We start from the raw sequence: 15,345 nt of genomic DNA, 5'->3' as shown, positions 1-15,345 counted from the left end.
CATGATCATGAGCGATGAATCCTTCCTATTTGTGGTCGTAATATTCACCTGAGTCCTAATCAGATCCAGTCCCAGACTCGCAGGGGTCCAGAGTAACAGCAAGTTTACCTTAAGGCAACCACAATATGGAACATTTGATTGCATATATGATACGTACAGTGCACAAAATGTGCAAATCAGTCAGGAGAACAGTTCGAATCAGCTCAAAGCTGCAGCAACTACTCATTTGTACAAAGCTTTGCTACACATTACACCATGCACGCATCGTTGAACTACAAACTATAAGGGAGTGCGAGACGAGCTTGTTATTTGTGCTTCTGGGTCTTCGTCCCTGATGTTGGCTGTCTTGCCCAAGGATTTTTGGCTCAGCATCCGGGCCACCGAGTTCCGCAACCTCTGTGCCTGGGAGCCATTGGTAGACAGGCTGCCGCCCATTGTCCTCTCGAGCTCCGACAGGAGCGCCTTCACAAGGACGTCGAAGCGGCGCTTTGCTGTAGGATATCTTGATATTGATTTGGTGATTCCTTGCAACCTTGCAACAGTAGAGTGAAAGGATAGATTAGTAACTAGCTAAAAGCCTTCGCAGCTATCAAACCGAAGGCTGAAGTAGGGGGTGGTACCTGCGGGCAAATGCGTCTATCTCCGCCTTTTTACGCTCATTCAAGGATGGCACCTCAGGAAGAGCGCCCTTCAGGCGATTGGGGTCACCAGCCAACAGTACTCGCATTTTCAGATATTCTTCCTCTTCTTCAGTGAAATTTTGAGCTTTAATTTGCTCTTTGATAACCATAAGCGGGTCAAAGAACCAATCAAACAGATTATGTCTGGGTCTATTGTCAGATGTAATCTCAGAGCCATCGCCTGCATATTTACCAAAGCAGGTCAAACCAAGGTCATAAATCATAAGTCATAGCATCCATTCTGATTGAATAGATCATTTCCTCTAGTGTACTTACTCAAAATTAGACCGTCAGAATTAGCTTTTCCGGACCTAAGGAGCGCATTGAGGATAACATATGCTGGCAGACCAACGTTAAGAACACCACTGCCAACTTTGCCTGACTTCGTTTCCTCAATGTCTTTCATTGTTATCACTCCTTTGTTAACCAACTCCTCCCCCTGGTGCCTGCACTCCGCAAAAAGGTGGTCCAACAACTGCACAATTGTCTCATTCAGTAATTCAGTTACTGTCCCCTGATACATGAGCTTACATATTACTAATAGTAGCAAATTTGTTCATTGAAAATTATGCATAGACCTATTCTTAGAATGCAGTATACTTATATCTATTGGATTATAAAGAAAGTGAAGCATTGCCACCAATAAGCAATGGCATTGGAAGTTAATAATGTGATCGGCTAACTATTTAGGAGGAAACAATCACCTTGAATGGGTTGAACTCATCTATGCTGTTCTTAAATGAAGTAACACGAGATGGGGGTCTTTTCCCTTCTTGCTTCTCTTTGTTGAATGAGGATGGCCTAGATATTGGAGCATTGTGCCCATGTGAAGACTCATCCTTGCTCTTTCGATATTTAAATCTGGAGATTTGAAATGTCAGCACCAGAAAATTTAAATTGTTAGAACCAAAGACATGCGTTACAATTTACCTTGGAAAGCAAGAACCTTGTGCCATGTCAAGAACATCATTCGTGTATTCATCAAAGATAGACACTGATGAAGCAACATAGGCAAGACCCATGATAAAGGAAGATTCCTGGCACATCAACAATGTTAAGCTCAATGAATTGAACAAGCAACAGACTACATCAGCTGATAAGAAAAAGTAGCAATGCTTACTTTTTCCAACAAATTATACCAATAAAGTATGAACTGCCTGTCATCGTAATACTGAAGGAAAGGGAATTTTGATGGTACCTGATAAGCCACAACTGCACCATAAGCACCTAAAGGAATACTGGAGAGGATGGATGCCAGAACAGCTCCTACTACGGCAAATGGCCAAAGAAGAATAGCAAGACCAGCAAATGGCACACACGCTGTCTCCAGGAAAGGTCCTTCTCTCCCAATCATATCCTGGATCAGCCGTTTCCATCCTTTGAAAAGCATCACAGGGCACTTGTAGAAGGCAATTAATGTGAACATTATTCCATCAAGTAAGAGCCCACAAGCAGCTGCTATTAACGCCCCCGGGATATCAAACAATCTGGGAAAATGAATGTTGTGCGTGTCAGTTTATTAGCCATTGTTCCTCAAAAAGGAAAATTAAGTCTCATCTAAATGTACTGCATCTGTGGATTATATTACTAAAAAAGGAATGTCTAAATGCATGATTTTATTTTGCAAGTGTTATGTCAAGTCAAGCATAAAGAGTGGTACTTGCACATTAAGCTGAATGGCGTATGCTAAAAGGAAACAAGGGGAAAGGGAACAAACTTCTAGCCTTGAGGTGCAAAGTTAAAAGATTCTAACAGGGATGAGAAGCAGACCTTATCTCGTATGGTTTCCCCTCAGGAGGTTTCTGTAGGCGCAGGTCATCCATAATTGAAAAATAGGAGTGGAAAAGCATGTCTTTCACATCCCTGACTACTGTACAACTTCCAGTGATGGTACTCCATGTTCCATCCTGTAGTTGGGAATAGCAAGCAACGTCCATGAGAACTGCTAAAATCCAACGCAGAGATGAACATAAAAAAATAAAACTGATTATTAAAATAATAAACCTACCACAAAACAATGAACAAATGGCTTTTCTTTCCCTTCTCCAACTGCTCCAAATGTTGCCATTATAGGTGCAAGAAAACCATATACTAGTCCAGCAAATACACTTCCCGGGATGCCAATTATGAGCCATACGATCAAGATTGCAGTAGCAGCAATAAGAAGCAGAAACTTTACTACAGGTCCCACCAGCTTAGTTCTGACTTAAGAAAAGGACGGCGGAAAATGGTGAGCACTTTTGGCTAGCAATCTAATCAAGTTGCCAAAAATAGAACTGCAGAACATGCACACTGTACCTGATAATGCAGTAGTACGTCCAGATCAAATGCATAGGCCATAAACCTAGAATCAGTGCAGATAGGCCAATTGCCATAATCAGACATGCCGAAGGGCACAGCAAAACACCTGGCAGACCAAATAATGTGAAATGAGGATTGCATATCATATCAGTCTTAAAAGAACTAAAACAGCAAAATGGGGATTGCATATCTTTTTTTGAACATAAAGGATTGCATATCATATCAGAGTTTGAAGATAGAAGAACAATAACAGCAGAATGAGAATGACATATCATAGGCAGAGCATTGCATTTTTAGATATATCAATATTCTGTATCATCCCGTCAATCATCTGCAAAATTACATTAATTTTATCGACCACGGATACTTGCATTTCAGGTTATAATAACAGAATTTTAAGCAGTCAAGGGCCCAAAGACATTGAACTTCAACCTAAGCTTGAGAAATTCGACAAATTCTTATACAGAAGAGGAAAGGGATATTTTCAGAGATTAGCCTCCAACAGATGGTAGTTCTAACCAAAGGCGGTCCCAGAACTTCCAAGTCAGAAGTAGGCATTAAATCGACACAGTAATTACTTCCGTCTTTCCTATTGCGAGTGATGATTCAAGTCAAAGCAAAGCAAAGCCTAACTAAAATTACGACAGCACACCAAATATTTATACTGGTCCGAAGTCCTAAACAGCTAAACTAAACTAATCCCTCCCAACTCCTAAGAAAAAAACGGAAATTCTGAATCAAGCGGCCATGTTAGAGCAGGGTTGGACTCATAGCCCTCCCATTTCATCAGATGAGGAAAGGCAGAAAAGCAGCATGGCACCTTTGATGAAGCCCAGGATGAGGAGGCCGCAGAAGTACGGCAGGAACTTGAGGAAGCTCAAGAGGGAGGGCCTGAACCCACTCGGCGGCTCCATTGGCGGCAACTTCCTCGGCCTCCTTCAAGCCAAACAAGAGGCCACGACTCAATTTTTCCTCCAAAGCTCTCCCCAATTCTGAACCACCAGCGAGCTGCTGGACCAACCACCAAAATCCTCCCAAGCAACAATTTTTCCTCCAATCCAGCCCTGGCAGCGTTCCCAATTCCGCCCAGCTCGCAAGCAAGAACCCAGAACAGAACCCGAACCCAGGAACGGCTAGAACACCTTTTGCTGCGAGGAGAAAGAGAAACTGCGTGCTTTTTCTCAAGAAGAACCGGCAATCACCGCGCACGCCTGCCTCCACCCAAAGTCAGGAACCCGCAGAACTGTGAACTCTGGAGATTGGGGAACGGGGCCGCCAGCAGCGTGAGCAAGAAGACAGGGTGAGTGGGGCCGCCCCGGTGACACACAGGCTGGGCCGCCGGCAGCTGGCAGGAGGTCGGAGGCGACAGGCGCCCCGGACCTGGAGTCGAGTCGAGGGTGAAAATTGGCGAGAAGATGGTGGTGGGCGTGGGTGGTAGGGCAGTTAGCTCCACCGTCCGGGAAAACTGCAGCTGGGATGAATCCACTGCCTGGTGGTGGGGGAGGAAAGGCGAAGGCGAAGTGGAGTCGATTGGCTGGCTCCGGGAGAAATAATGACGGGCGACGCGGTGGTCACCCGGATTAGAAACCGCAACAGGAGGGTTTAGTAGGGAGAATCTGATGCTGGCGGGCTGCGATGCGATGATGAGCTGACGACGCAGCCGGATTCGTTGCCGCTGGGCGAGGGGAGGGGAGAGTCGTTGGCGCCGCGCGCCGGGCAGCCGGGCAGCAGTGGGGTGGAGTGGAGGTGGAAGGAGGATGCCGTCGCCGTGCCGTTCGAGAGCGAGCGCCTCTTTGGACGGAGGCGTTCGCACGGCGCGGGAGGGAAGGAACAGCACCAACGAAATTCTGGCAAGATTTGGCAGCGATCGCAGCTGCCGAAAATCCGTGCCCATCAACTATTCTACACGTTTTCACAGAAAATCCGTGTCCGAAGTCCGAACGAAAGACGAAGCGATGTTCTCAAAAAAAAAACGAAAGACGAAGCGATATGATTTTTAGACCCACCCCACCCCCGGGTGGCTGGAGTCAGTCTTGGGCTGCATGCCTGCATCGCATAGGTGTCAACACTGAAGTACCAGAAGGAAAGTCATCGCTGAAGGATGGAATGCATCGCAAAGGTGGTCCGTTTCGTTCAAGTAGGACTCACAAGCTAATTGGTTGGACAAGAATCTCCTCCTTTTCTGCGACTACACTATTGTAGAACCCCTCGCAAAAGAAAAAAAAAAGATTAGAGTGCAGCCTTATCGGCTTTAAAATTATAACATGGCCATTAAACTCTTTCTAGAGTTTATGGACCTAGACAAAAAATTGTTAGAAGTTTGAGAAATGAGGACATCAACAGCATTGTACTAATAAAAAAGGCTTGGCTGGGATAATTTAATATGTTACCTGGTAGATATGTGCGGACTATTTTTTAAAAAAAAACAGTTAACAACTACTAGTATTTCTCTGGTTTTTGTAGCAGTTTATAAATACAAGAGTGTATTTCAAATCTCAATTTCAAAATTATGATTTGTTATTTCGTCGCTTTTCGCATGCCATGCATCTATCGGAGGCAGCTGAGCAACTTGGATAGATGCTTGTTCAGAGACGTACTGCATGCTACTCCTCTTGCTGCTTTCACAGAAATCTGTATACAGAGAACCCATGTTGCTGCTTTCACTTTGTTTTTTTCCCAAAAAGAAAAAAAGAAAGCTCATCTTCCACTTCATTCCATTGTTGTTCAGTCGTGGCGACCGTAGGTTGGACTACCGGTGTGCCTTTTAGCGACCCGCTGCCAAGCACCTTTCAGCGACCCGCTGCCAGGCACCAGCATGGCTCAGCCGGATTCTCTTCCTCTCTCTTTTTTAGATCTCGTCTCCGTGTGCAACCACATGCCAACAGGGGCGGATCCAGCTTTGGGGCAGGGGGGCTGGAGCCCCCCTACCCCATGCATCACATAGAGCACCCCCTCCCCACCCAACATTTTTTGGCCATGGATGAGGTATAGGAAGAAGAAAAGGAGGAAAAAGAAGAAGAAAAATAGAGGAAGGAGGAAGGAGGAAGAAGGAGAAATAAGCTCCCCCATGGTCAATTTTTGGATCCGCCACTGCATGCTAACGCGTACGCACTACAGTGCAGCCGCGACGCGGTGAAGTTTTGCTTTGTGGGTGGGCGACCGCAGCTGCGGAAAATCCTTTGCCCATCTACTATTTTAGACATCTGACAGTATACTACTCCCTCCATCTGCTGAAGAATGTTAATTCTCACGGCCAGTCCGTCCAATCGTCATTGTTAATTCTCACGGCCAGTCCGTCCAATCGCCCGCTGCCTCCATCATAGGCGTTGTCGGAGCTTTTCCCGTGCACGGTGCGCGTGCGGTGTCCCCGTGTGATTGGGCGCTGATGGATCACCGTCGCTTTCGCATGCCAACGCGTACGCGCACAAGTGAAGCCCCCGACGCTGTGAAGTTTTGCTTTGTGGGTGGGGGATGTCGCGGCACTGACGACGATGGGAATGATCAGGGTTGGCTCCCGTGTCCACCGGTCTGCGAGCGAGGGAGAGCAAAACGGGACACGCTGGCTGCCGCTAATCGTACGCGTGCACTGCGCCCGGGAGGCCCGCCCGTGCGGGAGCGACTTTTTTTTTTCTTCGGGAGACGACTGGAACCCGACACGCGGGGGCTCCGTGCGCACCGTCGTCGTGTCGGTCGCGTCCATCCTCCCGGCGCGGCGCACGTACGCGCCCTCGCTCGGCAAAGCCGCCGGCCCGGCTGGCCTGTCTGTACTGGACGACCAGAGGCCCAAAAGGGCACGGCCGGAGCTCGCCGCCGTTGGCGTCGGCGTCGGCGTCGGCGTCTTCATCCCGGCCCATTCCCATTCCCATTCCCATTTCCACGGCTGCTACGAGTGTCCTTGCGGCGCGCGAGTGGAGGGTGAGCTAGCTAGCTAGCTAAGCTATCACGGCCGTTCTTTCTGCCGTGGGGGCCGGGAGCAGGTAGGCCAACTTCCCGCAGCATGGCGAAACGAATGATGGGACGGCACCTAGGCCGGCGCCATGAGCTCAGGCGCCGACCAAGACCGCGACCGGGAGAGAGAGGAGGCATCGTGGCCATGGCGCCTTTTGCTTTGGACAATCGATGATGATGCAACACCTTCTGGCCGTTGGTCGTTAGCTGGAGCACTGTTCATCCGTCAAGATTGGCAAAAGCAAAAGCGGCCAAATTGAAAAACTTCACCTATATATACTATAGAAGTTTGAGGTGGCCGAACTCTGACCCGTCCTGTCTCGAGATTGTTCCTCGGGCATGCCAAGTTTGGTGCATACTAGCACTCGATGTCGTCAGATGTGGGAACCTTTTTTTTTTGTTTGAAAAGCTAGATGTGGGAACATTCGTTTCACTTTGCCTCATCTTGCGTCAGGGCTTGCAACGCCTGCGAAACCAACGCGCCGAACTGAAAGGATCCCGTCGCCGGTGTCACTGTGTCAACACACGCATCCATCCCCGACAACCTTGGCTGACGCGGAGGTGGTTGCTTCGTTGCACCGGCCGCCGGACACAGGGGGTCGTCGCGGTCGCCCCCACGACCACGCCATGGGCTAGACCGCCGGATCACTAACGTCGGCGACGGATTGTACATCCAGGGGACCTGGCGCGCAGACGCCGGAACAGAATAGAGGATTGGTCCGATTCTCCGAACTCGGAAGCAGAGGATTCATCATTCATGCGGCCCCCGCCACCGCCGCCGCCGGCTGCCTAGCCAGTTTGCCATTCAATGCCATGGCTCTCCGGCCGGAGCACGCACCGCGCGGCGAACCGTGGAGAGGAACGGAAAGTGATCGAGCAACGCTTCCTACGAAGATGGAAAGGGTCTCCGATCCAATCCTCGCCGTTGACCACCCCAAGGGTACGGCGGCACCTCCCGTGTCAATGCCAATCTGGCCGCACTCGGGGAACAATGTGAAGCGCTCGCTCCTCGGCATGCTCCTGTCCGGTGGCCTCGCGGCGGATGAAGCCGGGCGCCGCGCCGCCGTCGGTGAAGCCGACGCCCCTACGCGCACAAGATGAGGAACGGGAGCCCCTCCGTCGTGGTCCTTCACGGCCCACCACCCAGCACCGGCGAGACCATGCTCGCCGCGGCCGCCTTTCCGCCGCACCTCGATACGCGCGCGAACGGCGGCGAGCTTGTGCGCGCGCAATCGAAGTCATCAGGCGCGGTCACTCTTGCTTGCCATTGAGGAGCTGCCTTCTAGGGTCGCGCGCGCCGCGGCTCACCGTCCAGCGGGACGGCGTTGGGGGAGGAAGACGGGTCGATCTCAGCCACACAAGTGCGATCCAACGACCGCGAGAGACCCAGGGGGTGGACGGTATTTCATTTACCGTCCACCCGGGCACGCGGGGTCGTTACTCGAAACACCGTCCACCCCCTAGCTCCGCGCGCACCGTCCGCTCGCCGCCGTCCTCGACGACGAGCAGCGCCGTCCGGCGTCCTGACGTCCGCCGGGAGGTCATGCTGCTGCGGCTGGGCAACCCCCGAGCTTTGCACTTCGCCTCTGTGTGAACGTGCCGCGCCGGCCGCCCCCCAGCGCCGATCTCCTCCTCCCCGGCATGACCGTGCTCGCCACGCCATCTGTGTCTTCCCTCTCGATGCTGCCCGCCGCCGCGTTTTCGAGGACGCCGGTTGCTCCCACTCAATCCAGGCGGCCATCATCTTGCCTGCTCGAGTCCGTTCTGCCTGTACCAGCCTCCTGCTCCTCTCCCGTCTCCGGCAAGGGACGCGACTGTTCACGAACCGCGTCCGCAACGCCGGTGCCGGGAACGACGACGGACACCGCGGCTTCTAGCAGCGCCCGGTGTACGCCGTTTCTATTCCTTCCTTCACTCCGTCTCCTCGGTGTGCGCCGGAGACTAGCTATGGTCTGACGATTGAGTGACGCGTGGGATCGGAGCCGGCCGCCGGCGTCGCGGCAGAGCTTCCGTGCGCGCGCGCCACCGACCGGTAACCCGTTGGTCCCTTAGCCTGGCGGCTGGCTAGATGCGAAGGGGCATGTCTCCGAGTGCGAGGTGTCCATGGAGGCGGAGGGGATGCAAGCCAGGGAGGCCTCCTCTCCACCACGCCATGCATCTATAATCTGACAATCTGTATACAGTTATCTTTCAAAAAAAAAACAATCTGTATACAGAGAACTCATGTTGCTGCTTTCACTTTGTTTTTTCCGAAAAAAAAGAAAGCTCATCTTCCACTTCCTTCCATCGTTGTTCAGTCGTGGCGACCGTAGGACTACCGGTGGTGCCTTTCAGTGACCCGCTGCCAAGCACCAGCATCTCTCTCTTTTTCAGGTCTCGTTTCCGACCGCAACCACATGCCAACGCGTACGCACTGGTGCAGCCGCGACGTGATGGAGTTTTTCTTTGTGGGTCGGCGCTGACGAGTGACGACGATGCCGGCCGGCCGCCAGCCACGCCATCAGGAAACGACTGTGACTCGACACGCGCTCCGTCGTACGTGTGCTGCGAAGTGAGAACGCTCCTTCTCTGACGGAGATGTGGTGGCTCCGTGCGGGGAGCACGCCGTGTCTGCTCTCCGTCCCGGTAGGCCCCTGCTCCGGTCTTCCGTATCCATTGGCAGCTGAAGAAACATGGTCAGGCAGTGAGGCGGGCTCGGGCGTCCGGTTCACAGGCATCACCATCGCGTCGGCGTCGATCTTACCCAGGGCAGGTGGGTACGAGGAAAGAACGATGTCAACAAGCACATCCAAGGACGGACACGCTGCAACGACGGTGATGCAGACCGACCACGCGACGCGGGGGTCGCCGGATCGGAGGTGCCCATGGCGAAGGCGAAGGCGACCAGGATGGAGATGTAGACCACCACCGCCTTGATGACGGAGCTGCTCCCGGTCGCCGGCGACTTGGCAAGCAGGACCGGCGCTGCCGCGAACGTGACCGTGTTGAGCAGGAGCAGGCAGGACCCGCAGCCAGCCAGCCCCCATGCCCGCCGGCGGGCGAGCATCGCTGCCCGGAACGCGCGTCCACGCGGAGCAGGGGCGGAGACTGGCTATGGTCCGATGATTGAGTGACGCGGAGGGATCGGAGCCGACCGCCGGCGTCGCGGCAGAGCTTCGTGCGCGCCAACAACCCGTTGGTCCCTTAGCCTGGCAGCTGCCTAGATGCAAATGGGCATGGCTACGAGTCCGAGGTGTCCACGGCGGAGGGGATGCAAGCTAGGGAGGCCTCCGCCGTGGTCCTTGACGGCCCATCACCACTCAGCACCGGCGAGACCATGCTCGCCGCGGCCGCCTCCACCGCACCTCGATACGCGCGCGAACGGCGGCGAGCCTGTGGGCGCGCAATCGATGTGATCAGGCGCGGACACTTTGCTTGAGAAGCTGCCGTTTTGGCTCGTGCCGCGACTCACCGTCGAAGCGGAACGGCGGTGGCCGGTGGGGAAGAAACGGAGAGTGTACGCAAGCAAAGCTATCTGAACATACGCGTCGATCTCAGCCGCACAAGTGTGATCCAACGGCTGCACAAGACCCAGGGGATGGACGGTGTTTCATTTACCGTCCACCCGGGGTAGGTACTCGAAACACCGTCCACCCCCTACCTCTGCGCGCACCGTCCGCACGCCGGCGTCCTCGACGACGAGCAGCGCCGTCCCGCGTCCTGACGTCCGCCGGGAGGCCCTGCAGCTGCGGCTGGGCAACCCCGAGCTTTGCACGTCGCCTCCGCGTGAAGGTGCCGCGCCGGCCGGCCCCAGCGCCGCTCTGCTCCCCGGCATGACCATGCTCGCGCCACGCCGTTTGTCTTCCCCGTCGAGGCTGCCCACCGCCGCGTTTTCGAGGACGCCGGTTGCTCCCACTCAATCCAGGCGGCTATCATCTTATCTGCTCGAGTCCGTGCTGGCTAGACCGGCCTCCTGCTCCTCTCCAGTCTCCGGCAAGGGACACAACTGTTCACGAACCGCGTCTGCGACGCCGGTGCCGGGAACGACGACGGACACACGGCTTCTAGCAGCGCCCGGGGTGTACGCCGGATCTATTCCTTCCTTCACTCCTTCTCCCCGAATACGGCGGAGACTAGCTATGGTCTGACGATTGGGCTAGGGAGGCCTGCGCCGCTCCGGCGAGCCGCGGCGTGGAGACGCGCGGCCGTCTCTTTGGACCCCAAGGGTGGACGGTATTCGAAGTACCGTCCACCCCCTGGGCACCTATCGGCCGTCAGATCGGTATCGCGCGGCCCAGATCAGCGCGTTGCGAGAGCATCTCTTCCTCGCCTGGCGCGCGCCGGCCCAAAAGACTAGCGCCCTTTCGCCTGCCGGCGACGATGGCTATGCTGTGGCGCGAGCGCGATCACACGTCCGGTGCGGCGCACTGGCGCTCCTCCTCAGACGACGAGCGCTGGAACTCCGCGGCGCGGGCTGCTCCTGCGGCATCAGCAGCAGGCGGAGGCCGAAGGCCGTGCATGGTGGGCCGCCGTCACATAAGAGGGTGAGGGTTGGATGCATGGTCTCGGCTCTGCACACTTCGCCGTCGAAGAGCGCCCCGCTGCTGCTCGCAGTGAATCGTGATCCATGATCGATCTGCACAAGTGGGCTGGACCTGAGCTGGTGACTGGAATAGTGTGAGAGAAAGATATTGTTGGTTGGCTGGTGCTGGAGTGGTTTGAGAGGAAAATATTGTTGGGCTGAAGCTGGCTGCCGAACGGAGTGCATGAATGCATACATGTGCACTCACCTGTGACTTGGACAGGGTGCCATCCGATATCAGAGAATTGAAAAGCGGTGAGCAGGCTTCCGGCAGACCGACAAACAAAAGAGCACCCAAAAAACACATGAAAAAAAAGATGATATCAAAGCCAGGTTTCGATCCTGGGACCTGTGGGTTATGGGCCCACCACGCTTCCGCTGCGCCACTTTGATGTACGTTGCCTCTTGCGAAACGACCGTTATAGGACCTCTTCTTTTCCGACAGAGATGCGGAGGTCACGCCGTTCCGGTAGGCGGCCTCCGTATCCATTGGCAGCTGAACAAACAACTTGAGGTCAGGTCAGGCAGGCTTGGGCGTCTGGTTCGCAGGCAACACCGTCGCGTCGGTCGTGCCCCGGGCAGGTGGGTACGAGGAAAAGACAGTGACAGCTTCACAAAAGGATCGCAAGGCCCGCGTGCGCGAGTCGTGACGAATGAGGGGGGTAGCCTTGGAGGTGAGAATTCGCGGTGGTGACGACAACCGAGACCCGAATCGGAACGAAGTAAAGCCGGCGGTGGGGCGGTGCGCTCCGGCCGGCGCGCGCCGCGTGCCGACGGGGGACGGGTTCCCTCGCCACGAGAAATTAAAGCGGCCGGGGGCTGACACGATTCGATCGAGAGCGCCGAGACCGCACGCGTCGCCCCGGCAAAAAGAGGGAGGGGAGGAGCGGCGGGTCCATCCAACCGGCACGGCGCACGCACGTACGCGCTCTCGCTTGGCTCGTCGGCAAAGCAGCCGGGGCGGCCGGCCTGCCGAGTGGATCGAAAGCCCAAGAGGGGACGGACGGACAGAGCTCGCCGCCGTCGACGTCAACCCACCTCATTCCATTCCATGCCCATCGGCATCGCATCCCGCCGCCGCCGCTACGAGTGTCGTGTCGCTTTGCTTCGCTTCTTCCTGGCCTTTGCGCGCGAGTGGGGCGCGGGGCGGGAGCAGGTAGGCCAACTCCTGCAGCGGGACGGAAGAGCGACGGGACGGCACCTAGGCGTGGCGAGCTCGATCAGGCGGCGACCGCGACCGCAAGAGGTGAGGCAGCATGCATGCTGGCGCCTTTTGCTTTGGCCACGCTTTGATGATGCAAACTTCTGGCTGCCTTAGCTAGCTAGCTAGCTTGTTGGTCGTTAGCTGGAGCACTGTTAACTAGTAGTCAACATCAGCAAAAGCGGCAAAAAGAAACTTTAGCTATAAAAGGCGTGGCCAAACTCTGTCCCGTGCTGTCTCGAGATTGTTCATCGATCGGGCATGCCAAGTTTGGTGTGCCCGCATAAGATGTGGGAACATTCGTTTCAAGCTTTTGTCGGCGAGTAGATGGCGTTGTTGACTTGTTGTTGATGATGATGATCTCCCATTCTGCCTGCACGTTGGAGGAGCTGTTCGAGTATCGTTCTTCAGTCGCTCAGTCCAAACTCCAAACGTCCGAGTTGCGCGCCTCTGTTGTCTTGGTGCACGGCTGCACAGAGCACACAGAAATAAAACTCACTGACGCTGAGGCGCGCGCGCGTCCATCCGCCTCATCATCTGGGCTGCCGATGTCCGTTCAACGGGGAACAGCAGCCAGTTCGTTCCCACTCGTCTCCCACTACCACTCTCTTCTTGCGTGAGGGCCTTCGATGTTTTCGAGCGCACCACTAGATTCACCATCATTGCAGCGTCAGCGTCGCAGCAGCTGGCTTGCGCCCTGGTGTTCACGCCGCACTGGCAGTTCCCCTTGCCGCGCATGTGAGCTCTTCACAGCTACAGATCTTTTTTCTTTTGAAGGGAACAGATCCTAGCCAGATCTTGCATGGTGTGATCCTCGATTCAACAACAGTACAATCCTCCCAACACCAGAAAATAAGGATATTTTTGTGACAGGAACACGAAGTGGTCCTACGAGTCATGATAACAACATGGTATAATGCTCTGAGTTCTGAAACAATGATGTCCAAGCTCCACCGTTCAAGTGGCAGGCACAATCTAAAATCTCGGCATGTAAGCTACACTGACACAAGCACACCCATGTACCCAACTAAATATTGCTGCCAGCATTACTCTTGTCTCTCACATGAAAAGGACACTTAGTTAGACTCTCCATGAGGTGTTACTTAGCAATTAGTAGTAGTGGGATTTGGAGTGGAGCACATTGCTAGCTACATGCCTATATGCATGATCAAGTTGCTAACAAGGGAAAAAAATAATTAGCAAGTTAAAGTATATGTTCATAGCGCATAATTAAGTATCAAAAACATAGCATTTATCAAAGCATAGCTTGAAATTGTTCGAAACGGAGATAATAGATGTACTAAATGATCAACATATCCAAGTTGCGACATGTAAAATAAATAAAGGATAAAACAACAAAATGATAAGAAAGCTTACAAATTTCAACCTACAGTTTAACTTTTCGATCCTTAATGGCTTGAAAATAAGAGATGACGTTCTGTACCTAAAAATTGCAATCAATTGAGTCACTACAATACTCTACAATTGTCACAAATTAACAAGTTCATCAATGCTCTATTCCATGTCCACCATGCTCATCTTTGTTTTTTTTTTCAGAAACCAGAACATGTCCTGCTGACTGCTGTGCTCGGCTGCTCCTGTGGCCTGTGCTCCTGCCCGCAGCCCAGCAGCCAGCAGCCAGCAGCCGCAGCCCGCCTCGCGCCCTCGTGCTAGGCTGCCGCTGCCTTCTGCCCGTTGCTCAGGCACGAGCAGCTAGGCCGCCGCCAGCGCCGCGCCAAGCGCCGCCGCAGGCACTAGCCCCTACCTGGCCGCTGAGCCGGTGCGCGCTAGGCCGCCCGCCGCCGGCGTGCCAGCACGCGCTAGCCGTTAGGCCGCCGCCGCCCCTGTCGGCTACCGGAGTGCCGGTGCCACGCCGCCGCTTGCTACTCGCTGGACGGGGGATCGCTGGATCGGGGGCTAGTGCGGTTGGCAGAACGGATTTATAGAAACTAGAACATTCACCGCGCGATGCTAGCCCTACCATTTTAACAATCGAACGTCAGTAACTATAAAACGATAAAAAGTGATAATTAAACTGTATGCATAGTAATACATGCATGGTAATACGAAGTCACATCTAGTAGCAACCATTCATCAACATGTTAACATGTTAATATAGATGTCTATTTGACATTTGAATCATAAATATTACAGCACATCCGAGCACGAAGCTATCCTAGCCATCAGATGCCTGTCCGGCATATCAATCATGAACATCACAATCAAGGTTTTAAATAACCGGCTATAGCTGCCGCTATAGGCGGATTTAGTCTTTTGGGAGCATAAACGCTAGGAGAAGGTCTATTTGGCGCTAAGCAGGATAGCCCGCTAATAACCCGCTATAGCCAGCTAAATCAGCTAAATTACCATCTCTTAGCCCGCTAAATATCAACTTCATATTTATGCTTTCAGTTTGTTTGTGTGAAACTGTGAACTCATTTCTTCGTCGGTCTGTCGTTTGTGTTAGACTTATGGTTGTTGCATCATCTGAACTTTGTGTTAGATTTGTGAAAGCATAAAGTTGAAGTCCTATGTTGTTTCTCTATATGATGAATTGATGACGTACTGAATATTCTGAAACTGTGAACTTGATTTGCAAAACAGCTAAATGAGTTAGCTAAGGCTATAGCCGGATATAGCCTTTTCTTAGCCTT

At 53.4% G+C, this 15,345-nt stretch overlaps 1 protein-coding gene and 1 non-coding gene across 4 annotated transcripts; both read right to left on the bottom strand.

Annotated features, from left to right (window-relative positions):
• Nucleotides 1-103: 103 nt before the first annotated feature.
• On the bottom strand, nucleotides 104-4,784 carry LOC120641290 (uncharacterized membrane protein At3g27390-like). 3 transcript variants are annotated; one of them, XM_039917339.1, is made up of 10 exons: nucleotides 3,802-4,784; nucleotides 2,979-3,087; nucleotides 2,689-2,881; nucleotides 2,451-2,587; nucleotides 1,879-2,167; nucleotides 1,611-1,717; nucleotides 1,385-1,541; nucleotides 957-1,155; nucleotides 621-861; nucleotides 104-532 (listed from the first exon to the last, which is right to left on the bottom strand). In XM_039917339.1, exons 1-10 carry the CDS (start codon nucleotides 3,893-3,895, stop codon nucleotides 280-282), a joined length of 1,779 nt encoding a protein of 592 aa, XP_039773273.1. In that variant the 5' UTR covers nucleotides 3,896-4,784; the 3' UTR covers nucleotides 104-279. The 3 variants fall into 3 exon arrangements, with proteins under 3 accessions (XP_039773273.1, XP_039773272.1, XP_039773274.1); XM_039917338.1 differs by having other exon boundaries at nucleotides 957-1,194; nucleotides 3,802-4,534; XM_039917340.1 differs by lacking the exon at nucleotides 3,802-4,784 and having other exon boundaries at nucleotides 957-1,194; nucleotides 2,689-2,885.
• A 7,027-nt stretch (nucleotides 4,785-11,811) lies between these two features.
• TRNAM-CAU lies at nucleotides 11,812-11,883 on the bottom strand. The gene has a single exon. It is a non-coding gene; the product is annotated as a tRNA-Met (tRNA).
• Nucleotides 11,884-15,345: the final 3,462 nt, after the last annotated feature.

Source organism: Panicum virgatum, chromosome 7K (genome assembly GCF_016808335.1).
Source record: "Panicum virgatum strain AP13 chromosome 7K, P.virgatum_v5, whole genome shotgun sequence".
NCBI lineage: Eukaryota > Viridiplantae > Streptophyta > Magnoliopsida > Poales > Poaceae > Panicum > Panicum virgatum.
This window is presented reverse-complemented; position numbering and strand designations above follow the sequence as displayed.